Source organism: Phoca vitulina, unplaced genomic scaffold (assembly GCF_004348235.1).
Source record: "Phoca vitulina isolate PV1807 unplaced genomic scaffold, GSC_HSeal_1.0 scaffold98, whole genome shotgun sequence".
NCBI lineage: Eukaryota > Metazoa > Chordata > Mammalia > Carnivora > Phocidae > Phoca > Phoca vitulina.
The window spans coordinates 2452736-2480274 of record NW_022589801.1 but is presented as its reverse complement, the minus strand read 5'-3'; the positions used below and the strand labels follow the sequence as shown (position 1 = coordinate 2480274).

The window sequence follows — 27539 nt, the reverse complement described above, 5'->3', positions numbered from 1 at the left end:
CCGCATTGGGCTCCCTGCTCAGCGGGGAGTCTGCTTCTCCCTCTCCTTCTGCCGCTCCCCCTGCTTGTTCTCTCTCTCTCTCTGTCAAATAAATAAATAAAATCTTAAAAAAAAAAAAAAAAATGGAAGACTAATTAATTGGGAAAAAGAAAATTAAATTTTACTTTCTAGCTATTGATTCTTGGTTATTTTAGGTCAACTTTTCCAAGTATCCAGTTGCTTCTTGTCCAGCTTTATCCTTAGTCTTCAGCAACTCTGTAACAGAATACTCAATGGAAATAAACAAAGACAAACCTCAAATAATTTCAGTTGAAAGGGAGTAAGGGCACAGATTTTTCAAACAATAAATCTGTAAATTCATTATTTAATATATCTCAAAGCCAAGCAAATTATCTTGAATTCACAGGTAATACATGTTCATTTAAAAATATGAGAAAATACATATACCTAAAAAGAGCAAAAGAAAAGAATACCACCCCCTGGAGATAACCAAAATTCACACTTCGGTGTGTACCTGTTTTTTTCTGTGCATGTGTAAACACACATCCCTCCCCCACTCCAAATTGGAACCATACTGTTATTTCATTCAATGTTAAATCTATTTTTACATCAGCTTTAATGTATAATATTTCATTGTCAGATATACCACCGTTTACTCTTAGTTTGTAATTTTAGTCTCTTAGTTTGTAATTTTAGGTGGTTTCTAGTTTTTCAGTGTTATCAACAATGTATTCATGAATATCTCTGTGGAAAGCTTTAATTATGTCCTTAAAATACTTAAAAAAATAATTCCTATTTGACTTTGAGACTTGATTTACCAGCAGTATAATTCTTTTATTTAGATCAATATTTAATTAGGTTAAATAATTAAACCTGAGGTTAGGGGAAGAGGCAGAGTAGCGGGGTTATACGGAAAGGCTACAGACAATTTCATTATGTTTGGACACTTTACACGTTATTTTTGTTAGCAGTGCTGATGGCAACAGGATGAATACTAGCTATAGTAATCAAGTATTTTGACTAGTTATGTTTGTAAAGAAACCACTCTATTCCAATTCTATTTCTTAGGATGCTCATAATTTTTCTTTAGGTTAAAGAACTGGGATAAAATGGGTTATTAAAGTCCAAAACTAGGCCAAAATCTTTTGTAGTTAAGTAATGTCCTACAAGCACAAATAAGAGAGTCTTCATATTTTCATCACTCTTGATACATTTTGATAAATTACACTACAGAAAAGTTAAGCCAATTTATATTTTCTCTGTCTAGAAAGGTCAGGAGAGGTTTTAATAGAGGGATACTTGAATTGAGTCTCAAAATATGATGGTCTTTACCAAGTTGATGGGGGTAGCATATTCCAGGCATACACAAAGACAGTCATCGTAGTAAGGCCTGTTTTGGAAACTCCCTCCTCAGGGATGGAGTTACATTATTGGTCTCCTAGCTCCACTGAAACCTATGGCTATGCTGTCCTAGGAAGCTTCTGCAGCCCCACTGGATTGCTTTGTTTAAACTCTGTTCTTGGCTCTGTGTGACTGACTCTGACATAGTCCTTCATTGGACAAATACTTGTGGAGTGCCTACTATGCCAAGATAGTAAAGAAATAGAGAAGGGGAGGAGACAGATTCATGTAATTATAAAACATTTGGAGTTTTTCTAAAAGCAGCTGGGCTCTACTGAAGTGTTTTAAGCAGACAAGCGTTAAGTTAGCCATTATACAGAACTGCCTCTGCAGACAGTGTTCAGCATGGATTAAAGGAAAGATAGACTAGGGGCAGGGAGACTGGGTAATAGACTAATGCAACTGTCCAAGCTAGAGACAATGAGGACCCGGACGAGGGTAGCAGACATTGATGTAAGAGAACTGAGCACGTTCAGATTCTGCTGGGAGTCAGGGAGGGAGGGAGGGCAACACCGGTGAAGGGAGGTCTCTGACAAAGGGGTGGTGCTGGGATCCAATTCAGGTAGGGAAGGAGGCAGCCTTGAACAAGCAAACAGGAAACTCTTCCATTGTGATCCAAGAGAGAAACAGTAAGGAACAGGGGTGGTGGACCATGATATGCTAACCGATGTCTGTGGATTTGGAGATTCTCAAAGACCTTGTGATATATCCCTCCTTGTCTGCATATGCAGAGTGTGGCAGGATGCAAAGTGATTAAGAACTTACGGTTTTTCCCCCTCATTTTACTGAGATATAACTGACATATAACATTGTATTAAAGTGTACAACATAATGATTTATGTATGTATATACTGAAAAATGATTATCACAGTAAGTTTAATTAACATCCAACACCTCACAGCTACAAATTTTTTCCATGTGGTGAGAATTTTTAAGATCTACTTTCTTAGCAATTTTCAAATATGCAATACAGTATTTAACTATAGTCACTTACAGAGCTTAACTATTAATCCTGGCTCTGCCACTTGCTAACTCAATAACCTAAGGCAAGTAGTTTAACCTCTGGCTGCTTCAACTGTCTCATTTATAAAATGTTCCTACCTCACAAAATGGTTGAGAGAATTAAATGAGTTAACATGCATAACGCACTCATGCCTGGCAAACTGAAATGCTCTATAATAGAGTTCCTACCTTCCCATCTCTATTCTTCTCATACCATTCCTGTCATATGACACATATTCCCAACAGGAGCTTAAATAGGAAAGCGTGCAAAGATCCCCAACTAAGACACATTAAAGTGCCATTTATTTTGATAAATTAGCAATAGTGAAAGATACTGACTTTGGACAAAAATGCAACTTGTTAGGGTTCCAGAATTGATCCAATTTATGTATTAGTGCACAAAATAGAAATATCTCTATTCATCCACGCATTGTGTACGCAGTGTGAATGAAATACAGCAAAGGTATTAATTCAACAAATCTTGCATCTACTACATGACAGGCATTATTCTAGGCACTTAGGATTGATTTATCAGTGTTGAACCAAATAAGTAAAGATGAATAGGACTACATGAAAAAGTAGAGCTGGGAAAGAGGAAATTGGAAATATAAGTGTGAGAGGAACTACGCTGTGATTCTAAATAGGCTTGTCAGGCTAGGCTTCATTAAAAAGGTGACATTTGAGCAAAGACCAAGAGAGCTCAGTGAGTTAGGCTGAGACCCTACTATGTGCTAGAAACTGTTCTAGACACCTGAATACATAAACAAAAAGGCCCCTGTGAGGATGTAACATTTCAACTGAGCCCTAAAGGATGAGAAAGAATAGCACAAAGAATGAGGAAACAAAAGGATGTTGGAAAAAACCCAAGTGCCAATTTATTAATTTACAAAGAGAACTGAAGGCTATCAACTGGATGTTCAGATCAGCCTGTTCAAATACTCTGTGTAGGACTACTGATAAGCCAACTTATTATAAGTTTGCCTGGTGAAGACAGAACCTGAACAAAAGGACTGAGTTATAGGGACTTCAATGTCTGATGGGATGAGCCTTGGAGAAACCACCTTCTCAAAGATCCTGTTAAAGCCAGAATACCCTCCCTTTCCTGGAGAAGGCTTGGATTCATCTGGGACAGATGCATCTCTCTTTTATTCAATCCTTCAGTAACAGATCAGACCTCCGGCTGAATGATAGCCTTTCTTTAATTGTCAGGATATGGTCAGCCTTGAAGGCCTGGCGAAATGCTCTTTCTTTAAATCAACTCTGCATGTGACTACTCTCACCTTTCAATGACTGATTTTATGCGATCTGAAGAGAACAATCCATGTTCTAGAAGACACTTTGCTACCACTTTGCATTGCCAAACATGCTTCTTCACTACTGAAAAGAAAGCAAAAAATAATCCTATCTATCCTCCCAGGTAGGCCCAGCTCCTTCTAAACACTTATAAATTACTCTGCCACATCTTTGACAGTACGTAACTTACCCAGAGTCTCACGATGGCCACGTGCTTGTTTTATTTCGCCTTCTTGGCTCCCTGTGGGAACGCACAGAGCTGGCACCAACACGTTTTAGTTTTTTACCCTCCTATATTGGGGCTAGGCCGTACCTAACCGAGGAGTTAGGTCCTCCCAAGTGCCGAGCGAAACAGCACCGGCAGCGGCGGCCCGGGGCGGTGCACGCGCGGGGCCCGGCCTCAGGGTCTCAGGTCCCCGCCCCCCCAAAGGGCCGCCCGCCGCAGCGCCCCGCCAGCCCCGCTTCCAGCTTCGCCCACCTGCAGCTTCCGGTCGCGCCCAGGGCCGCGCGCGGCCCGGTGCGGGAGGAGGACGCGTGTGACCCCACCGCCTGCAGGCTGCGAGCGCGGCCAGCCGGAAACGCCGAGAGGAGGCGGGGCCACGCCCGGGGTTGGGCGGGGCGCCCTCGGCCTCGCTCTTCGCGGCTGGCCTGCGCTCCCGCTGGCGCTGCACTCGGGGTTTCCGAGGGGCCTTCAGAGCCGCCCAGTCGGCGCCAAGCCAAAGTCGAGGCGGGGACGCAGGGCACGTTCCAACAGTAGTGTGGAAAGTCCTAGCGCCCCCCGTTCAGATGGAAGTCCCCGCGTGACAGCGTAGAGCTAACGGTCACCCGGGGCGAAGGTAGGAGAGGCGGCTGTGTCCGGCTGGGGCTGGGGGGGGGGGGGGCCCTCGCGGAGCGAGGCCAGGGGCAGGGCGCCAGGAAGCCAGGGCAGTCAGCTCCCAGGCCCGGCCAGGCCCGAGCACCAGCAAACACCCACTGAACTTGAGGCATTGCGCCAGCTCTTTACGCATCTCCTCATAGGTCAAAGGGCACATAACTCCACCTGGGAAGCTGAGGAAACTAAAGTCAGTTTTAAAAGACAAACTGCATTTAAAGGAATAAACGCTGCTATTCCCAGTAGAGAGATGGTAACTGGTAGGAAGGAGTGGGTCAGAAAACACACCCCTCAGGCTAATGAATGTTACCCGTCTGCGGTTGGCAAGAAAATACTTTCGGCTCAGCCAGATGGGGGCAATTCCTCCAGCAAGCCAAAGTTTCAGTGAACTATCGCCGCCTAACAAACTGCCTCAAACATCAGCGGCTTAAAACGATTTATTTCTAACATTGATATAGTTTCACCCGAGCTTTATTCAACCAGGGTTGGCAGAGCTGGAAGGTCCAGGATGGTCCTATTCATACTCTTGGCAATTGGCTGCGGGGTCACCTCAGTTCGGGTCTAGCCTTGGAAGAGAGGCACTGCAACCACATTCTGTGGGCCAAAGCAACAAGAAAAGGCAGGCCAGAGATAAAGGATGGAGCAGTGGACTCGACCTCTTGATGAGAGGAGCCCAAATAATTTGTAGTCATCTTTTTCAGTCTTCCACAGAAATGAAATTTTTCGGTTCGAATAGAAACTACCAAGACTTGCATCCTGGAATAAGAAGCATCCAGTGTTCACAATTTGGTGACGCTGAGCAGGGCTCCATAAAAAGCGACAATAAAGACACAGTGGCTCCTCATTTACCATTACCCTTTTGATCGAAGTCACTCTGAGTTCCTTTCTTGTATTATGCAGATGGAATGAATTGTGTACAGAGTTAGCCCCAGTAGGAATTTTCCTAGTTATTAAAAATAGCCGCACAAAACTGTTTCCCTTTGTTTATATTCTGTCTTCCTAAATTTCATTTCTCTGAAATCTGAGATGGTAGTTTTTTCGCCCTGTTTTCTACTGAGTAGGTTTTCAAGAATCCCACTCCCTCCTTTCTGCTCTGAGACTTTTGTCCTTTGGTTTTTTTTTTTTTTAAGATTTTATTTATTTATTTGACAGACACAGCGAGAGAGGGAACACAAGCAGGGGGAGTGGGAGAGGGAGAAGCAGGTTCCCCACTTAGCAGGGAGCCTGATGTGAAGCTTGATCCCAGGACCTTGGGATCACGACCTGAGCCGAAGGCAGATGCTTAATGACTGAGCCACTCAGGCGCCCTGTCCTTTGGTTATTCTTAACCCCTCTCCTACTTCACGGTCTCCACTGGTACCTTCTTCCACTGACACTCAGACGTGAACTCTGACTCATCATAACCCGCCTACTTCCTTTTAGAGCAGAGCTTCTTCAAGAACTTGCTACAAGTATCCAGTATCTACTTCCTTACTTCCCATTCATAAGCAGCCTACTCCAACATTTCTTCTGTCCCCATTCCATCAAGATTGCTTTTTGGAGGGGTGAGGGTGAAATGAGTCAACGTGGTCAAAGGTATAAACTTCCAGTTATAAGATAAATGAGTCCTGGGGGCGCCTGGGTGGCTCACATGGTTGAATGTCTGCCTTCGGTTCAGGTCATGATCCCAGGGTCCTGGGATCGAGCCCCACATCGGGCTCCCGGCTCAGCAGGGAGACTGCTTCTGCCTCTCCCCCTGCTCGTGCTCTCTCTCTCTATCTCTCTGTCTCAAATGAATAAATAAAATCTTTAAAAAAAAAAAAAAGATAAATAAGTCCTGGGGAATCTAATGTACAGCATGGTGTCTATACTTAACAATATTGTCTTATATATTTAAAAGGTGCTGAGAGTAGATCTAAAAATTCTCATCACAGAAAAAAAATTGTAACTGTGTGGTGATGGATGTTAACTTATTGTGTTAATTGTTTTGCAATGTCTACATATATAAAATCATTATATTGTACACCTAAAACTAATACAATGTCCTATGTCAATTATATTTCCATTAAAAATAGAAATAAAGAATAAATAAAATTCTTTAAATCATTAAAGTATTCAGGGCTGAAGAATGAGGTCAGCTACTTATTCTCAAATGGTTGTGGGGAGAGGGAAAGGCCTTTGTACTAGCAACTTTTCTGTAAATTTGACCTTGTTTCAAAATAAAAGGAAAATAATATATGTTAGGTGTCTGACACTGTAATAAAGACTGTTAGTGCCCTACCCATGTTCCCTTTACCCCTTAGTCCATGCATCCATTTTCCAGCTGCTGTGAGCTAGGAGCTGTTGTGCCCAGAGACACCTGAGTGATTCATGCTACCTCCGTGCTCCTCTAGCCTCCCTCTTTGGCTTTGTGGTGGCAACCAAGGCCAGACTGGTAGGGGGTACAATAATCCCCCCTTTGCCTCAAAGTGAGTAATGGGACAACTGTGCTATCTCATCTTTCCAGGGCACCCTGTGGATCAGACCAAGAATTTATCTGAGCTCTCATCCTTAGCTGACTCCTCCTGTTTCCCTATCTTGCTTCCTTCACTGCCTTTTCCTAAAGAGTACACTCTTAAAAATCATGTGCACCTGAATCCCTGTCTCAGGCAGCTTCTAGGGAGTCCCAGTTAAGACAGTCACACACTAGCTCAATAAATGAAAGCTTTTATTATAGCATCCATGATAACACCAATGCATGTATAATAGGTTTAGATACCTTATTTTATGGATATGTTGGATTTAAAGTCTCCTAACATCCTTATTTCTGCTGAACTACACTTTATATGGGGAATTTGCTATCTTATTAGAAACAACAGAATTCTGAAAAGTAGTCCCTTTAAGATACCACTTACAGAATTCTCCCAAAACATCTAAGTGAGGTTATTGTCCTTATTAAGCTTGTTCCATTCCACCTTCTTCCAGGAAGTCTTTTTGGATTTCCCTTCTTGAGTGGGCTGCTAAAACTATGGCTTAGATTGGATTTGGGGATTCCAATTTTCTGTTGTCTCGGCAGCAATGGTTCTCAATGAGGGTAATTAATGTTTGCATTTTTTATAGTCTCAGTGACTGGAGTGTGCTACTGTATTTCACATCCTGCAATGCAGGAGGCATCATGTACAATGAAAGATTATCCCAAATTCAACATCCAACATGACTATCAAATGTTCTGTTTGACATTCAGGGAGATGAAAAACAAAGCTGTAAATATCTGAGCCAAGCCCCTGTTAAAAAAAAAAAAAAAAAAAGAAGGAAAGTGGTTTTTGCTAAGGTTACTGTGACATTTCATATTGCTAGATCCAATGGACCTTTCCATCCTTGTCTGACCTTTCAGTTGACTACCTCCACTGTAACAACTACTGTGAGCAGTCTTGACATTACCTTGTCTTAGTTTTTTACCATCTCACTGCCAACTCCTCAGTTCCCTTTGCTAGCTCCCCCATGCTGACCAGGTCCTAAATGTTTGAGTTCCTCAAGACTTTAGCTCACACTATACATTCACCTTAAGCAATCTCATTCATTCCCAAGGCTTTCAATACCATTTCTGTATACTACTTCAAAATTTTTATTTTTAGTTCCATACATATAACTGTCTACTTGCTTTGGAAACTGGGTTATGTCCCAAAACCATGATCCTGAGCTCAGTCTTTTCCCCCAGAGAACCTCCGTGCATAGCCTTTTTAGCTGGAGTTCCTTTCTTTTTCCTTACTTCTCACTTTCAAACCATCATTCTGTCCCACTAACCTTCACCAGGACCCTTCCCCTTCTCAAGACCTTGACCATTACCATCATCTTACTTGGACAACTATGTCACTGCAAAAGCTATAAATGACATGACCTTAGGGAAAACTTCCTAGTTCCACAATTAAAAATCAGGTTTATGTGTTATGTGTCCTGTCCTTCTGGACATTTTACTTTTTCTTCATGGCACATCATAATTTGTATCTTACATAATTACTGTCTGATGTTCTATCTTCCCTGGCAGACAGACAGTAAACACTATGATGGCAGTGGCTATTTTATTCACCACTATATCCCCAGCAACAAGCACAGTGCCAGGTTAGGTGAACAAATGAAAGACTTGAGTTTTTTTCTCTCCCAAAGAATTATGTTCTGTAAATGATAAAAAGCATCATCCTATTGGCTTATGTCCCATTCAACAATTTTATTTAGCTCTAAGCTCAATATTCCCTACAAATATATCACATTTGTATTTTTCTGATTTATAAAATATTGCTTCCCCTAAAAGAAGATGCCTTTTCATCTTTGTTTTTATGAATATTATGGAGATTACTCACAACTGGGCATTAGAAATAGCCAATAAATATTAAAGTAGAGGAAAATGTTCAAAACATACATAATATAGTTACAGGTCACTATATGTCCAGACACAAAATGGTTTCAATTTCATCTCACAATACCTGGGACAATACTGCTGTCTCAAACTACTAGACATTTCATAAGAACAGCAAACTGATACATATAAAACACGAATATTTTTTAACAATAGGCTGCTTATATTAAATATTAGTAGTATAAAATGGCAGTATCTATAAGGTAAACTATTAAACTTGGAAATAACTATTTTGTAATTTTGAAATGAATTCAATGTGGGGGAAAACAGTTTTAAAAGGATGATTTAAAATGTGAAATGCTTCTCAAGGTACTGGTCTTTTGTAGAGTTTACCTGAAGTGATCTTTTACAGAACAGAAATGCAAAAATGCAGAAAGATAAAATACCCTAAAGCAAAATCCCAAACTATAAATTTTACAAAATTGGTATACCACACATAGTGTGAAATACAGATGTCAGATTGTTTGGGCACTGTTTTTTATCACTTGTTAAAGAAATATATTACAATTAAAATATTTTGGTACCATTTAAATACTGTTATTCAAAAATTCTGATTTTTGACAAGGATAGAATGTAATACCAGAAAATTTTGCTTTGAATTTTGGAAAGTTTTTTTCCCCTAAAACATTAACTTTTTTGAATATGTATCAAAAAAGTGAAGTCTAACATGATTCATAAATAGTGAAAAATAAGCAAGTGTCTTCCTTCATTTTGTTAGGTTTTTCTGATAAGGTTAAGTTCTCATTCAACATGCTCTCTTAGTCAAAAGCAAATTCTGGTTTCTTTGGCAGTATGTACAAATAACTTCATTCCACATCTGTCATTTCTATTCCATCATTTTCTTTAACATATACCACAGAACCCAAGGTTTTCTCTGAAAGAGATCCTGAGCCAATCTCTTTACTTCTTGTAAAGTGTTCTTGGTTTGTGTCTTCTAATCTTATTTTCTTGGTGTTTTGAAATAATTGAGTCACTGGTTTCAACTTGCTTTTCTCAGTCCCTCGCATCAAATGATCATCCACTTTTGAATCCATATGCATAGCAGATACCTGAGTAGCAGATTTACTAAGGGAAAATCCCATTGGGATGGTTGAATAAATATAGTTTGCAGGTACCTCTTTAAGTAGTGGGAACGTTTCTTCAACTTGATTGCTTGGAAAAGAAATAATAACAAGTGAATACAGTGGGAATTTCAACTAACCCCATGGCAACGCTTGTTTTCATGAAACATCATGGTGGTGATGCCACAAATATAAAGTAAAATTGCCTTCCATCTCTGTGTTCACATTTTCTTTGTGGGAGGGTTTGCAGGTTCTACAGATTCTCTGAAAGTCTTTTAAAAAAGGAATTTACCAGATTTTATGCTTTATCACCTTTCAGAAAATAATAGAACTTCTCTACTTAGGCCTTTATCATTTTTGCTATCAAAAACTTTTAATAAATTATTAGTGGATTAAAGAAATAATTACTGAAGGCCAAACATTCTGCTAGATGTTCTGCCAAAAATAAAGATGCCCAAACAACTGTAAACATTTATCCACCTACTAACACACCATCAAAATATACAAAGCAAATAGAGAATTGAAGGGAGAAACACACAGTTCTATAATAATAGTTGGAGACTTCAATACTCCACTCTCAATAATGGATAGAACAACTAGATAGAAGATAAGTAAGGAAATAGAGAACTTAATAAATTAAATAAACTAGATTTAACATTTACAGAACACTCTACCCAACAACAGCATACACATTCTCCAGTGCACATGGGACATTTTCCAGGATAGACTATATGTTAGGCCACAAATTAAGTCTCTATTTTATTTTTTTATTTTAAAAATTTATATTTTGAGAGAGAGACAGAGATAGAGCAAGTGTGCTGGGGGAGAGGAAGTGAGAGAATCCTCAAGCAAACTCCCCACTGAGCATGGAGCCTGATGCTGGGCTTGATCCCAGGACCCTAAGATCATGACCTGAGCTGAAATCAAGAGCCGGCTGCTTAACCAACTGAGCCACCCAGGCAGCCCAAGTCTCAGCTGATTTTAAAAGATGGATATCATACAAGATACCTTATCTGACCACAACAGAATGAAGGTAGAAATCAATAACAGAGGTAAAACAGGAAAATTCGCAAATCTATGTGAATTAACACACTCTTTAATAACCAACGGACCAAAGAAATCAGAAGGGAAATTAGAAAATACTTAGAGATGAATTTCAACAAAATTATAGCATATCAAAACCTATGGGATACAGCTAAATCAGTGCTAAGGGGGAAATTTATAATTATAAACACATTAACAAAACAAGACAGATCTCAAATCATCAACCTAACTTTGTAACTTAAGGAACTAGAAAAAGAAGAACAAACTATACTCATAATTAGCAGAAGGAAGGAAATAAAGATTAGAGCAGAGATGAATAAAATTGAAAATAGAAAAACAACAGAAAAAACAATGAAACCAAAAGTGATTCTTTCAAAAGATCAACAAAGATTGACCAAACTTTAGCTAGATGGACTAAGAAAAAAAGAGAGGAGACTCAAATTATTAAAATCAGAAATGAAAGTGGAGCATTACTACTGATTCTACAGAAATAAAAAAGGATTTATAAGAGAGTGCTCTAGGGTGCCTGGGTGGCTCAGTTGGTTAAGCGACTGCCTTCGGCTCAGGTCATGATCCCGGAGTCCTGGGATCAAGTCCCACATCGGGCTCCCGGCTCAGCGGGGAGCCTGCTTCTCCCCCCTCTGACCCTCTCCCCTTTCATGCTGTTTCTCCTCACTCTCTCTCTCAAATAAATAAATAAATAAAATCTTTAAAAAAAAAGAGAGTGCTCTAAAAAGTTGTATGCCAACAAACCGGATATTCTAGGTGAAATGGACAAATTCCAGAAACACAAAACCTACCAAGACTGTCATGAAGAAACAAAATCTGAATAGACCAATGACTAGTAAGGAGATTGAATCAGTAATCAAAAAACTCTTGACAAAGAAAAGCCCAGGACCAGATGGCATCACAGGTGAATTCTACCAGACATTTAAAAATTAATATCAATATTTCTCAAACTTCTCCAAAAATTGAAAAGGAGGGAATACTTCCTAACTCATTTTGTGAGGCTAGCATTACCTTGACACAAAAGCCAGGCCAAGACACTACAAGAAAAACAAATTAAACAAACAAACCTGTAGACCAATATTCCTAATGCACATTAATATAAAAATCCTCAACAAAATACTAACAAACTGAATTCAGCAAAGTATTAAAAGGATTATACACCCTGAACAAGTGGATTTACTCCTAGAATGCAAGAAAGGACCAATATATGAAAATTGATCAATATATCACATTAAAGAATGAAGGAAAAAAATCACACAATTGAGGAGCAAGATGATGGAGGAGTAGGAGACCTGGATTTCGTCTGGTCCCAGGAATTCAGCTGGATAGGGAGGATCAAACCATTCTGAACACCTATGAACTCAACAGGAGATCGAAGAAAAGAATAGCAGCAACTCTCTGAACAGGAAAGCAACCACTTTCTGGAAGGTAGGACGTGCGGAGAAGTGAATCCGAGGCGATATTCGGGAGGATAGACGGTGGGGGAGTGGCCCTCCGTCAGCCGCTACCGGCAAGTGATAGAGCTGCGGAGCACAAAATCGGAACTTTCAGAAGTCGGCTCCGCTGAGGGACGTCGCTCCAGTGGCTAAGCGGGGGGTGGAACCCTCGCGGGACAGTGTGGTCTCAGGACCGTCGGGGTCACAGAAAGATTGGGGGTGCCTGAGTGCGGCAGAGCTCCTAGGTATCGGAGCAGGGAAGCCGGCTGCAAAGACAGAGCCGAGGAGCGGACTCTCAGCTCGGGGTTGCCGTAAACCATGATCTGCAGCACAGTCGGGCCCCTGCTCCTCCAGCAGGGACCCAACAAGCGGCAGATCCGGGGAGACTCCCCTTCCTCCCCCAGGAGAAGTGGCACGGGAGTGCACCGCAGGGATCTGCTGGGTTTGGAGACTCCACACGGGGTCGGGTGCCAGAGATAGAAATGCTCGGTCACAGGCCGGGTGAGCACGGAGTGCGGCCGGAGACCTGGGAGACGGGAGTGAGTGACTGCTTTTCTCTGGGGGCTCACTTAGGAGTGGCACCCCGAGCTCTTGGCTCCTCCGGGGCCAGAGATTGGGAGGCTGCCAATTTCACACTCGTCCTCCAAAGCTGTACAGAAAGCTTGCAGGGAACAAAAGCTCCCGAGAGCAAACCTGAGCAGATTATTTAGCCCGGCCCCTGGAAAGGGTGATGCAATTCTGCCTCAGGCAATGTCATCTGAGAATCACTGCAACAGGCCCCTCCCCCAGAAGATCAGCAAGAACAGCCATCAAGACCAAGTTTATCGATCAATGAGAATGGCAGAACTCCAGCAAGAAATAAAAGGCATCTGAATCGGCAAAGAAGAAGTCAAACTCTCACTCTTTGCAGATGATATGATACTTTATGTGGAAAGCCCAAAAGACTCCACCCCAAAACTGCTAGAACTCATACAGGAATTCAGTAAAGTGGCAGGATATAAAATCAATGCACACAAATCAGTGGCATTCCTATACACCAACAACAAGACAGAAGAAAGAGAAATTAAGGAGTTGATCCCATTTACAATTGCACCCAAAACCATAAGATACCTAGGAATAAATCTAACCAAAGAGGCAAAGAATCTGTACTCAGAAAACTATAAAATACTCTTGAAAGAAATGGAGGAAGACACAAAGAAATGGAAAAACGTTCCATGATCATGGAACCAGAAATGATCCCGAATAGCCAGAGGAATGCTGAAAAAGAAAAGCAAAGCTGGTGGCATCACAATTCCAGACTTCAAGCTCTATTACAAAGCTGTAATCCTCAAGACAGTATGGTACTGGCACAAAAACAGACACATAGATCAATGGAACGGAATAGAGAGCCCAGAAATGAACCCTCAACTCTATGGTCAACTAATCTTTGACAAAGTAGGAAAGAATGTCCAGTGGAAAAAAGACAGTCTCTTCAACAAATGGTGTTGGGAAAATTGGACAGCCACATGCAGAAGAATGAAACTGGACCATTTCCTTACACCACACACAAAAATAGACTGAAAATGGTTGAAAGACCTAAATGTGAGACAAGAGTCCATCAAAATCCTAAAGGAGAACACAGGCAGCAACCTCTCCGACCTCAGCCGCAGCAATTTCTTCCTAGAAACATCACCAAAGGCAAGGGAAGCAAAGGCAAAAATGAACTATTGGGACTTCATCAGGATAAAAAGCTTTTGCACAGCAAAGGAAACAGTCAACAAAACCAAAAGACAACTGACAGAATGGGAGAAGATATCTTCAAATGACACTACAGATAAAGGGCTGGTATCCAAGATCTATAAAGAACTTATCAAACAACACCCAAAGAACAAATAATCCAATAAATAAACAGGCAGAAGATATGAACAGACATTTCTGCAAAGAAGACATCCAAATGGCCAACAAAGACATGAAAAAGTGCTCAACATCACTTGGCATCAGGGAAATACAAATCAAAACCTCAATGAGATACTACCTAACACCAGTCAGAATGGCTAAAATTAACAAGTCAGGAAACGACAGATGTTGGCAAGGATGCAGAGAAAGGGGAATCCTCCTACACTGTTGGTGGGAATGCAAGCTGGTGCATCCACTCTGGAAAACAGTATGGAGGTTCCTCAAGAAGTTGAAAATAGAGCTACCCTACAACCTAGCAATTGCACTACTGGGTATTTACCCCAAAGATACAAATATAGTGATCTGAAGGGGCACATGCACCCCAATGTTTATAGCAGCAATGTCCACAATAGCCAAACTATGGAAAGAGCCTAGATGCCCATCAGCAGATGAATGGATAAAGAAGATGTGGTACACACACACACACACACACACACACACACACACACACACACAAACACAATGGAATATTATGCAGCCATCAAAAATGAAATCTTGCCATTTGCAATGATGTGGATGGAACTAGAGGGTATTATGCTAAGCAAAATAAGTCAATCAGAGAAAGACAATTATCATATTATCTCACTGATATGTGGAATTTGAGAAACAAGGCAGAGGATCATAGGGGAAGGGAGGGAAAGATGAAACAAGACGAAACCAGAGAGGGAGACAAAGCATAAGAGACTCTTAATCTCAGGAAACAAACTGAGGGTTGCTGGAGTGGAGGGGGGTGGTTGGGATGGGGTGGCTGGGTGATGGACATTGGGGAGGTATGTGCTATGGTGAGCACTGTGAATTGTGTAAGACTGATGAATCACAGACCTGTACCCCTGAAACAAATATTATATTATATTATAATAAAAAAAAAAGAATCACACAATCATTTCAATGGAGGCAGAAAAACATGTGATTTCAACAAACTTTCATGATAAAACCAACAAGCCAGGAAAAGAAGGAAAATACCTCAACATAATAAATGCCATATATGAGAAACCCAAAGCAAGTATCATACTCAATGGAGAAAGCTTTTCCTTTAAGATCAGGAATAAGGCAAGAATGCCCATTTTCACCACTTTTATTGAACATAGTACTGGAAGTTCTAGCCAGAGCAAAAAGAAACAAATTGGAAAGGAAGAAGTGAAATTACCTCTATTCACAGATTATATGATCTCATATGTAGAAAACTCTAAAGATTCCACAAAAAAAGCTATTGGAACTAATAAACGAATTTGGCAAAATTGCAGGATGCAGTCAGCACACAAAAGTCAGTTGCATTTCCAATGAAGAACTTTATCCAGCAAGGCTGTCATTCAGAATAGAAGATAAAGAGTTACCAAGACCAAAAACAAAAAACAAAAAACAAACAAACAAGCAAAAACCAAAAACCAAAACCAAAACAAAACAAAAAACTAAAGGAATTTGTGAACACTAAACCAGCTCTGCAAGAAATATTAAAGAGGACCCTTTGAACAGAGAGAGAGCCCAAAAGTAACAAAGACAAACAAGGAAAAGAGACAATCTGCAGGAACAGAGACTTTACAGGTAATACAATGGCACTAAATTCATATCTTTCAATAATTACTCTGAATATAAATGGGCTAAATGCTCCTATCAAAAGACATAGGTCTCAGAATGGGTAAAAAAACAAGACCCATTGATATGCTGCTTACAGATGACTCATTTTAGACCCAAAGACACCTCCAGATGGAAAGTGAGGGGGTGGAGAACCATTCATCTTGTTAACGAACATCAAAAGAAAGCTTGAATAGCCATCCTTATTTCAGACAACTAGATTTTAAACCAAAGACTATAATAAGAGATGAAGAGGGACACTATATCATAACAACAGGGTCCATCCAACAAGAAGATGTAACAGTTGTAGCCAAATGTATAAATCAATTAATGACAAAATTAAAGAAACTCATTTATAATACAGTAATAGTAGGGGACTTTAACACCCCACTCAATACAATGGACAGATCATCTAAGCAGGAAATCAACAAGGAAACAAGGGCTTTGAATGATACATTGGACCAGATGGACTTCACAGATATATCCAGAGCATTTCATCCTAAAGCAGCAGAATACACATTCTTCTCGAGTGCACATGGAACATTCTCCAGGACAGATAAAAAAATCAGGATTCAACCAATACAAAAAGATTGAGATCATACCATGCATATTTTCAGACCACAAAGCTATGAAACTTGAAGTCAACCACAAGAAGAAATGTGGAAGGACCACAAATCCATGAAGGTTAAAGAACATCCTGCTAAAGCGTGAATGGGTCAACCAGGAAATTAAAGAAGAATTAAAAAAAAATAAAAAACATAGAAGCAAATGAAAATGAAGACATGACATTCAAAACCTTTGGGAGGCAGCAAAGGTGGTCCTAGGAGGGAACTATATAACAATAAATGCCTTCCTCAAGAAGCAAAAAGGACTCAAATACACAAACTAAACTTACACCTAAAGAAGCTAGAAAAAAACAGCAAATGAAGCCTAAATCCAGCAGGAAAAGGGAAATAATAAAGATTAGAGCAGAAATCAATGATAATAGAAATCAAAGAAATGGTAAAACAGATCAACAAAACAAGTAGCTGGTTCTTTGAAAGAATTAACAAGATTGATAAACCCCTGGACAGATATGTCACAAATGACATATCAGATAAAGGGCTAGTATCCAAAATCTATAAAGAACTTATCAAACTCAACACACAAAAACCAAAAAAATCCTATCAAGAAATGGGCAGAAGACATGAACAGATATTTCTCCAAAGAAGACATACAAATGGCTAATGGACATGAAAAAATGCTCAACATCACTCGGCATCAGGGAAATACAAATCAAAACCACAATGAGATACCACCTCACACCTGTCAGAATGGCTAAAAAAATGAACAACTCAGGAAACAACAGATGTTGGGAAGGATGTGAAGAAAGGGGAACCCTCTTACACTGTTGGTTGGAATGCAAACTGGTGCTGCCACTCTAGAAACAGTATGGAGGTTCTCAAAAAGTTAAAAATAGAGCTACCCCATGACCCAGCAACTGCACTACTAGGTATTTATCCGAAGGATACAAACATAGTGATTTGAAAGGGCACCTGCACCCCAATGTTTGTAGCAGCAATGTCCACAATAGCCAAAATATGGAAAAATCCCAGATGTCCATCAACATATGAATGGATAAAGAAAATGTGGTGTGCGTGCATGTGTGTGTGTGTGTGTGTGTGTGTTTGTGTGTGTGTATGTGCAATGGAATATTACTCAGCCATCAAAAAATGAAATCTTTCCAATTGCAACAACATGGACGGAACTAGAGGGTATTATGCTAAGTGAAATAAGCCAATCAGAGAAAGACAAATATCTCATGATTTCACTCATCTGTGGAATTTAAGAAACAAAACATGAACATAGGGGAAGGGAAGGAAAATAAAATAATATAAAAACAGGGAGGCAAACCATAAGAGACTCTTAACTATAGGAAAGAAACTGAGGGGACGCCTGGGTGGCTCAGTCGTTAAGCGTCTGCCTTTGGCTCAGGTCATGATCCCAAGGTCCTGGGATGGAGTCCCACATCAGGCTCCCTGCTCGGTGGGGAGCCTGCTTCTCCCTCTCCCTCTGCTGCTCCCCCTGCTTGTGCTCTCTCTCTCTCTGACAAATAAATAAAAATCTTTAAAAAGGAAAGAAACTGAGATTTGCTGGAGAAGAGGTGGGGGGGATGGGGTAATTAGGTAATAGGCATTAAGGAGGGCACTTGATATAATAAGCACTTGGTGTTCTATGCAACTGATGAATCACTAAATTCTACCACTGAAATTAATAATTTACCACTTTAACTAAATTGAATTTAAATAAAAAAAATTTTAAGTTGCATTTCTATGAACTAACAATGCATAATCTGCAAAGGAAATTAAGAAAACAAATCCATCTACAATAGCATAAATAGAACAATAAAATACTTAGGAATTAACCAAGGTAAAATACTTGTATGATGAAAACTATAAAACACTGCTGAAAGAAATTAAAGAAGACATAAATAAAACATATCCCATGTTCATGAATTAGAAGACCTAATATTGTAAAATGTCCATACATTCAGGGCAATCCCTATCAACATCCCAGTGACGCTTTTTGCAGAAATAGAAAATTCATCCGAAAATTCATATGGAATCGCGAATAATCAAAATAATCTTGAAAAAGACGAACAAAGCTGGAGGACCCACACTTCCTGATTTTAAAACTTAATAGAAGGCAACAGTAATCAAAATAGTGTGGTACTGGCCTAAAAGCAGACCAATGTAACAGAATAGAGAGCCCAGAAATAAACTCTCAGATATACGGTCAAATGATTGTTGACAAAGGTGCTTAGATCATTTGATGGAGAAAAGGACAGTTTTTTTCAACAAAAGGTGCTGGGGAAACTGGATACCCACCTGCAAAAGAATGAAATTGACCTCTACCCAATACCATATGCAAAAATTAACTCAAAATCTATCAAAGACCTAAATGTAAGATCTAAAACTATAAAACCGGACACCCAGACAGCCAGTACCCATCTATTAATGTGGGATCCAGAGTCAGGAAAACCTTTAAAAAAATCTCAAGAAGACCTTGCTCAGTGCCCCAGCTTTAAAGGGAATGACCTTGGGTGATCTAACCCAGGCCCAGAGACCAGCTCAACAGCAAGTGGGATATTTACCAAGTGCTTGTTAGAGCCTATCTGGGAAGACCCGCATACAGTGATTTTAGCCACTCCAATAGCAGTCAAAGTGCCTAAATTTGAAGCCTGGATCCACCATTTTGGAGTCAAACCCTGGTCCCCAATGGGCTTAACAACAAGGAACTGAAATCCCTCTGTGAACCCAGAGAGGACCTCAAACTAGTCTTGAAGCGACAAGACACAGAAGAGTCTTCTTAAATGTTACTTTCCCTATATCCCATCAAAATCATAATTCTTATTGCACTCCTTTCACCCGCCCTCTCGGAGTATGTGGGGAGTCACTAAAACATCCTGGATTTCTCACTGGACCCCTGGCTGTACTCGGTCTTGCATTGTGCTTTGGGCCTTGCCTCCTAAATGCCCTAACCTGCTTTATATCTTCCAGAATAAAGGTCATCAAACTCCAAATTGTGGTTCAAATGGAGCCTCACATAGAGGTCAAACCAGACATCTATAGGGGACCCCTTGATAGATTGAGATGAGAGGAACACTGACTGCTGCCCCATCCAACACCCCTGACCAGCAGGAAGTAGCTACAATCAGTTGTCGCCCTTCTTCCCTAATAGCACTTAGGGTTACCTCTTCAGAGGGGGGGAATGATGAAGGATAGCTGGAAGGCAGGCAGGGTTCTCCCACCCTAAGAGGAAACCACCCTTAAAAGGATTTTACACCACGCTGAATGTACTTAATACACCGAACTGTACACTTAAAAATGGTTAAGATGGTAAATTGTATGTATATTTTACCACAGTACAAAAAAAAAAAAAGAAAAAAAGTCCAATAAAGATACAGTACCTCTTAGTACAGATACCCAATCTGTCAGGAGATATGAGTGTGCAACATGGAGGGAGGGCTTGGAAAGGTTCTGAAAGGAGGGGAGCATAGGTCAGGGTTGGGCTTTGAAAGATGGGCAGGAACTTGATAAGCAGAAATGACCAGGATGGCAGAAGGGACCAGCTTCCTGGCCCAAGGAAGACAGTGAGGACTTCTGAAAGCCCAGTGCTTGTTAGACAACAGTGATGTACTGAAGATGCTTCAGCAGTAATGTGAGATCTGGAACAGACTTGTGAATGAGAGCACTTAATCACTTTTTGGAAATTATTATTTCTTTAATATTTAGGTACTGTGGTATCTTTTATAAATTTAGAATTTCATTCCCATCAAGCTCTAATCATTTATTGACAGAAGATCTCTAAAAATATCATCTTGAAACTTTGTTATCCACGTGTGGTTAGTGTTTATAACAGAACAGAGTCCTGGGCCTGTTGCAGTATCCTAAACATACTAGTTACTCAGAAGTTGTTAATGTAACAATTAGGAAATGGCTTTTTAGGAATCAAATACAATTTAGCTAAATTTTTAAAAGCTCTCTGTGATGATATTCTAAAATGTAGGTATACCTATTTCTTAGATTTGGAAACTGAAGGTGAATTTTTTTCTCATCAAATATATATCTAATACTATCTTCAAATTAATAAAATTGAATTTATTCTATTCTTTGGTCTGTCCTCTTTGATTACTTAAAAAGGAAGTCCTTCTGTTAAAAATGTATAACTTGAATCTAATCATGAGGAAACAATCAGATAAACCCAAATTGAGAGATATTATATAAAACAAATTAGCCTCTACTCAAAAATGTCAATGTATGAAAGACAAAGAGAAACTGAAGAATTGTTCCAGATTAAGGAAGACTAAAGAGACATGATATCCAAATGCAATGAATGATTCTTATTTGGGGAGGTGGAGGAGAAATGTATTATAAGGGCCATTTCTTGGACAATTGGAAAATTTGAATATGGATGGTTTATTAGATAATAATATTGCATAATGTGAAATGCCCTGAATGTGGTAACTGTACTGTGGTTATATTACTGAATGTCCTTGTTCTTAGGAGAGACATGCTGAAATAGGGGTAAAGGATCATATCTACAACTTGCTTTCAAATTACCTAGCAATAGATAAAGAGAAAATAAAATGTTAACAATTGTTAATCTAGGTAGGAAAGGATAAAAAATTGTTCAGTGGATTATTCTTGTTAAGTTTCTGTATGTTTAAAATTTTTTCAGAATACAAAGTTGAAAAAAGCTAAAAATAATATACAATTGACCCTTGAACAACACAGGATTGAACCACATGCATCCAATTACATGCAAATTTTTTTTCAGTAAATATGGCATAGTAATGTAAATGTATTTTCCTCTTATGATTTTCTTAATAACCTTTTCTTCTCTCTAGTTTATCATAAGAATATAGTATATAATACATATGACATACAAAATATGTGTTAATTTTTAATATTATTGGTAAGGCTTCCCGTCAGCAGTAGGCTATTAATAGTTTGGTTCTGGGGGAGTTGACAGATATATGCAGATTTTTGACTGCATGGGCAGGGGGTTGGTGCCCCCAACCCCTGCATTGTTGAAGGGTCAACCATAGTAACAAAACTCTGTAAAACAACATATTGCATTTGAAATCAACAACGGTAAAATAATGATAACATACAGAATTCTCAACTAGCACATTAAATTTCAGTTTAATAGAGGGATTGAGGAGGAACCAAATGCAATAGGGTAGGTTTGGCCCTTTGAGTCTCACCTTAACTTGTCTGGAATCTTGAGGACATGAAGGGAGAACAAGTCTATTCGGGCCTCTTTGGCCTGGCATTCAGATTGCCATTCAAGAAGAAATCTTGAATGCATAAGGAAGAATAAAGTTCCATTAGAAACTAAATAAATTTGGACATACACAACAGGAGACTTGCCTTATCATTAGATATGCTACAAAGTGAAAGTTAAAAAAAATGTACAGTTTAGTACAGATGCAGGAACAAATAAAGGACAAACAGAACATGACAGAGTTCCAATTTGGACCTAGTCATGTGCCAGAACTTCACATATGGTAAAAGTGGCACCATACAACAAAGGGGATAGAACACACTAAGTTTAGTAGGATAGTACTGTGAATACCAGCTCATGATGGGGATGAAAATAAAGTAGGATCCCTATTTTATATACAAACAAAAGTGGACTCCAAATGCAGTAAAGACTCAGATGTGAATCACAGAACTATAAATGTAATTTTAAAAATGCAGGACAATATATTGGTCACCTTGGGTGGAGAAGGATTTCTTGAATAAAAACTAAAAGGCTTAAAGAATAAGGAAGAAAACAGATGGACATGATTACTCACAATTAAGAACTTCTATTCAATAAAGAAACTATAAACAAAGTTAAAATGATAGAGATTGGAAGATGTGCTCTATAAAGCAGACAAGGGATTTACAGCTAGAATGTAAGAAGAATAACTACAAATCAACAAGAAAAAAGGAAATTCAATAGGAAAATGGGCAAAGGATGTAAAGACATAATTCACAGATTGGAGAATCCCAAATAGATAATGAGTACATAAAGAGATGTTCAAACTTACTAGGAATCAGAGAAATGTAAGTTTACTACCATCTGAACGGCACACTAGAAAGGTGGATAACATGGAGAATTAAGGAGAATACAGGATGATGGGAAACCTTGTGCATTACTGGTGGAGTAATTTTTAGCTCCTATTTCATATTCCACATCTAATCCTTCAATGAATCCTGTTTCTGTTTCTATTCTTGCCCAACCCTTCCCATTGTATTTTCCTCAAACTGTATCTGGAATGAGCCTTTTAAAACATAAGCCAGGGCGCCTGGGTGGCTCAGATGTTTAAGCGTCTGCCTTCGGCTCAGGTCATGATCCCAGACTCCTGGGATCGAGTCCCGCATCGGGCTCCTGGCTCAGCGGGGAGCCTGCTTCTCCCTCTGCCTCTCTCTCTCTCTCTGTCTCTTATGAATAAATAAAATCATTAAAAAAAAAAAACAAAACAACAAAGACATAAGCCAGATGTCATCAATCCTCTGCTCACCACTCTGCTCTAGGTACTTTCCATGTCAGAGTGAAAGGCAAATTGTCTACATATTGAGTCTCCAGCTGTGCTAGGCAGAATAATGGTCCCCAAAGAAGTCCACATCCTAATTCCCAAAACCTGTGAATATGTCACATGGCAAAGGGAAACTAAGGTTGCAGATGGAATTAAGGTTGCCAATTAAGTGACCTTGAGGTGGGGAGATTATCCTGCTCTCTTCACTGGTTATCAATGTAATCACAAGGGTCTGCGTAAGTGAAAGAGAGGTGGGAATGTCACTGTTAGAATGATGCAATGTGGGAAGGACCTGACTGGCCATTGCTGGCTTTGAAGATAAAAGGACACCATGAGCCGTACAAAGCAGGCATTCTGCAGAAGCTGGAAAGACAAGAAAATGGATTCTCCCCGAGAGCCCCCACAAGGAATACAGCCCAGCTGACATTTTGATTTTACTCTAGTGAGATCCATTTTGGACTCCTAACCTCCAGAACTGTAAGATAATATATTTGTGTTGCTTAAAGCCACCAAGTTTGTGGTATATTATTACACCAGCAATAGGAGACTGATAACACCAGTTAACATTCTGTCTTCTCAAACTCCTCTCTCTCTCACTCATTCTGCCCCATGACCTCATTGCCATTCCTAAGTACATGCTGTGCCAACCCCTCTTCTGCTTTAGGGCTCATGCACTTACAGTTCCCTCAGTCTGAAGTAATTTTTAAATTGCAAACCACTGTTATAAAACAGACAAAACACATGGTTTTTAGATAATGGACAAAAGGCTGTGCAAGAGAGTAATCCCTGAGAGAAAGGAAATAAACGAGGTGAGCGCTATGAGTGCTTGCTGCCTAGAGATTTCAGGCTTCTGCACAAGGAGGGGGAACCTGTAGTGTGTCTGGTTATTTCAATGAGTTGAGAAGACAGGAGTTCAGAGTCTGTAGAAGCCACAGTCACTAGAACTTGTGGAGAGAGGGGCAGTGAGAGAAAGAGCTCCAGAGATAGGCAGAGGATTCCCCACAATTCTTTGGCTGAGTACTAATCAGGAAACACATGTGCAAGGAAACTACTGGGGCCTGAGAAAGAATCACCAAAAAGGAGAAGGCTGAATAGTCTGCAGAGCTTCCACAGGGTCAGGAATGGAGTTCCCACCAGCCTGAGTGTAAAGAACTCCTAACACACAGGGCATTGATCAGAGTCCTCAAAAAGGTACTGGCTTCAGAAAGAGGCCAGATTAGCCCTAAAGAGTATTTTGGATGTAACAAAGTTTAAAAGCAAGCTTCTAAAGCATTGCTGTCCAACAGAACTTTCCTCAATGATTTAAATATTCTCTATCTATTGTCCACTATACTAGCCACTAGCCACACGTGGCTTTGGAATTTGAAATATACATAGTGCAAATGAAATCTTAAGTTTTATCTAATTTTATTTAATATAATATTTAATATATAATCTTATTTAATATTAATAATTTAGGTTTTATCTAATTTTATTAATATAAATTCAAAATGCCACATATAGCTAGTGGTTACTATTTTGGACAGTGCAGCTCTAAATGATACAACTGTTTCCAAGTAACATTACTACATCTCAGAACGAAGCCTAAATATATTTAAAGAAAAACAAAAACAAAAAATTCCAGCACCCAACAATGTAAAATCTGCAATGTCTGACAGCCAAAAAAATTAACCAGGCATGAAAACAAGCAGAAAAATACGACTCATAAGCAGGAGGAAAAAAATTAGTTAATAGAAACAAACCCAGAAATGACACAGGTGATAGAATTAGTACGCAAGGCCTTTATCAGCTATTTTAAATATATTCCATATTTTCAAGAAGATAGAGCAAAGCATGAGCATGATGAAGTTAGAAACGGAAGATATTAAAAGGAATTAAACTTCCAGAGATGAAAAAAACAATTCTGACATAAAAAATACTGTGGATGGGGTTAACACTGCCAATGGAAAGAAGAGCGAACTTGAAGATATATCAAAAGAGGTATTAAAATGAACAGAGCACCAGTTAGCTGTGGAACAACGTCAAGCAACTTAACATATGTTCAATTGGCGTCCCCAATTTTTTTCTTAGGGAACCAAGGAGGTATAGGGAAAAAAAGACAAAATAGAGGTTTTCTTTTTTTTTTTAAAGATTTTATTTATTTGAGAGAGAGAGAGAGGAGGGACACAGGGAGAAGCAGGCTCCGCTGAGCAGGGAGCCTGACACAGGGAGCCCAACTTGGGGATCATGACCTGAGCCAAAGGCAGAAGCTTAACCGACTGAGCTACCCAGGCACCCCAAAATAGAGACTCTCATAGTGAAGCTTGTGAAATGATGGGGGAAACTAAGGGAACAGAAAACCCAGACCTTAAAATTACACAAGAGTGTAACAGCAGGAGAGCACAGGTACTATAAAAGGATTAGTTAGGGCAGGATGGAGCGCTTACCACTCTTTGGATTTCCATAGAGGGAAGAAAATGTTCACTTTCTTGGGTTGGGGGACAAAGTCACCAGTCCTTGATAGGAAAAGAAAGGAAAATCTTCATGCCCTGGTTTGGCCTTAAAATGTCCTTTTCCCTATAGTCTTTCCAAAGAATCTTCAGTAACATCTAGTTGGTGCACATAAATGCTTAAGCTTTTCTTACTTTTTCCGTAAGGGAAGTACTAATATGGAAGGTAGGAAAGTACTTTTTTAAACATTTATTTATTTGAGAGAGAGTGAGAGAGAGAGGATGAACGGGGGGAAGGTCAGAGGGGGAGGGAGAAGTAGGCTCCCTGCTGAGCAGGGAGCTGGACACTGGCCTAGGACCCTGAGATCATGACCTGAGCTAAAGGCAGACACTTAACCAACTGAACCACCCAGGTGCCCCTAATTTTAAAATTAAAAAAAAAATTTTAATAAAAAATTTTTTTTAAGTAAGTTCTACACCCAACGTGGGGCTTGAACTCACGACCCCAAAAGCAAGAGTCACATGCTCTACCAACTGAGCCAGGCAGGCTCCAGTTCATGTATCTTTGTAACTTATTTTACCAGTTAGGCATAATTATATTTCAGAGGAAATGTACCTCTTGAAACCTCTGAATTCTTTAAAAGAACAAGGACACTCAAGTTAATTTTTTAGTGTCTAGCTATACTCACAAAGTATATGATAACTGAAAAAAAATGCTACAAACTAGGAGATGTAATGGCACAAATAACGGTGAAATCAGAGCAGAGATGGGGAAAACATATGGCACTTATAATTAAATGTACTTCTACGAAGAAATTTGTTCTAACATGTGTTTATGACTGCCAATAATATATTACGGGGGGAAAAGGAGTACTCACCTGGCAAACACAGGAATTGTTAGTCTCTTCAAATGTGAAATTACTTTTGAAATACAGAGCTGCAAACTTAACCAAGATCATCAGAGAACAGCTATAAAAATCTAGTTACCTATTTCACCTGTAGGAAAAGACAAGCAGATAAAGCCATTAGAATTCAGAAGCCCTTGGGTTAAGACAGTTTAATATTAAGAAATGTTTAAAAAACAGTATTTCTTTTCAAGCCGGGCTCCCAAAATTTGGCAGAGTAATGCAGTCCTCATTCTTTTTCACTAAAAAGCTCATTTCTCCACTTTTAGGTGATGTGGTTAATTTTAACATAGTTGGAGGGCCAAAAATATTACACCTGGTTAAATTAGTGTTCCAAGACTGAAGGCTCCTACTCGGGAGAAGACAAATGTAAATGGTATTAAACAGGCAAACAATCGATACAATATTAAATATCAAGTGAGATAGTATACCCTTTCCTCTTTTGTTAACCATCACCAGTTTTTCTGGAAAGGGGTTTCGGAGAAGAACTGGCATGTGGAGAAGGAATACCAGTCAGGAATTTGCGCCTTTTCATTGCTAGTTCTGCCACTTCCCGATTCAACCATGACTGAATCATGCAGGGCGGCCGTGGGTTCGCTGGCTCCGCAGGCTGCAGGCGCTTACCCGAACAGAACTGCTCTCTTCCGAGAGGATGCAGCAGCAGAACCCGACCTAGGAGACTCCCCGAAAACCGGCTCCTGGCTACGGCAGGAGAGCTCAACAACCTCCCAGTGCCCAAAAGCAGCTCTAGGGAGTAACGAGTTCACTGAACTTGGGTCCAAAACGGTACCGTATCCCTAGGAAAAAAAAATGCCACAAAGCTGCAATAGTGAAGCAGCAGGTGTTCTAGAGCCGAAGGAAGGAGGCAGGAGGAGATACAGCCCTGCGCATGCGTGTTCTATGTGGGTGCGGCGGCAGCAGACAGAGAGTAAGAATTAAGTGGTGAAGAAGGGGGCAGCGGCTGGTTACTAGGAGACGGGACGCTCGTGTGGGACGTCTAAGCGCTGCGTGGGCGTACGCCTGCGCGGCGCGGATGGACCAGGAAGAGGCCTCTACTACGCGCCCTGTAAGGCGAGCAGGTGGACGTACGCGTCTCTACGTGCGTGGGTGCGCACGCACGGCTTGTAGTCCCCGCGAGAG

At 40.0% G+C, this 27539-nt stretch overlaps 2 protein-coding genes across 3 annotated transcripts in view; both read right to left on the bottom strand.

The window, feature by feature from the left end:
* Positions 1 to 4491, bottom strand: part of MRPL30 (mitochondrial ribosomal protein L30) — a 37797-nt gene extending 33306 nt beyond the window's left edge. The window contains exons 1-2 of one of the 2 annotated variants that reach the window (XM_032397302.1): positions 4175 to 4490; positions 3887 to 3937 (exon numbers count right to left, since the gene is read on the bottom strand). The gene's annotated coding sequence lies outside the window, so the exon portion shown is untranslated. Of the gene's footprint in view, positions 1 to 3886; positions 3938 to 4174 lie in introns of both variants that reach the window. The other variant, XM_032397305.1, reaches the window with a different exon arrangement.
* A 2004-nt stretch (positions 4492 to 6495) lies between these two features.
* On the bottom strand, positions 6496 to 27290 carry CUNH2orf15 (chromosome unknown C2orf15 homolog). The gene is made up of 4 exons (XM_032397360.1): positions 27279 to 27290; positions 27024 to 27196; positions 21746 to 21838; positions 6496 to 10091 (listed from the first exon to the last, which is right to left on the bottom strand). Exons 1-4 carry the CDS (start codon positions 27288 to 27290, stop codon positions 9746 to 9748), a joined length of 624 nt encoding a protein of 207 aa, XP_032253251.1. The 3' UTR covers positions 6496 to 9745.
* Between the last annotated feature and the right edge of the window lie 249 nt (positions 27291 to 27539).

Coding starts and splice junctions, on each gene's coding strand:
- CUNH2orf15 (XM_032397360.1), bottom strand. Junction 21,839..27,023: donor AAGAGAGCAGTTCTGTTCGG/GTAAGCGCCTGC, acceptor TATGCATTCAAG/ATTTCTTCTTGAATGGCAAT. Junction 10,092..21,745: donor AAGATTCCAGACAAGTTAAG/GTGAGACTCAAA, acceptor TTCTTTTCCAAG/CAATCAAGTTGAAGAAACGT.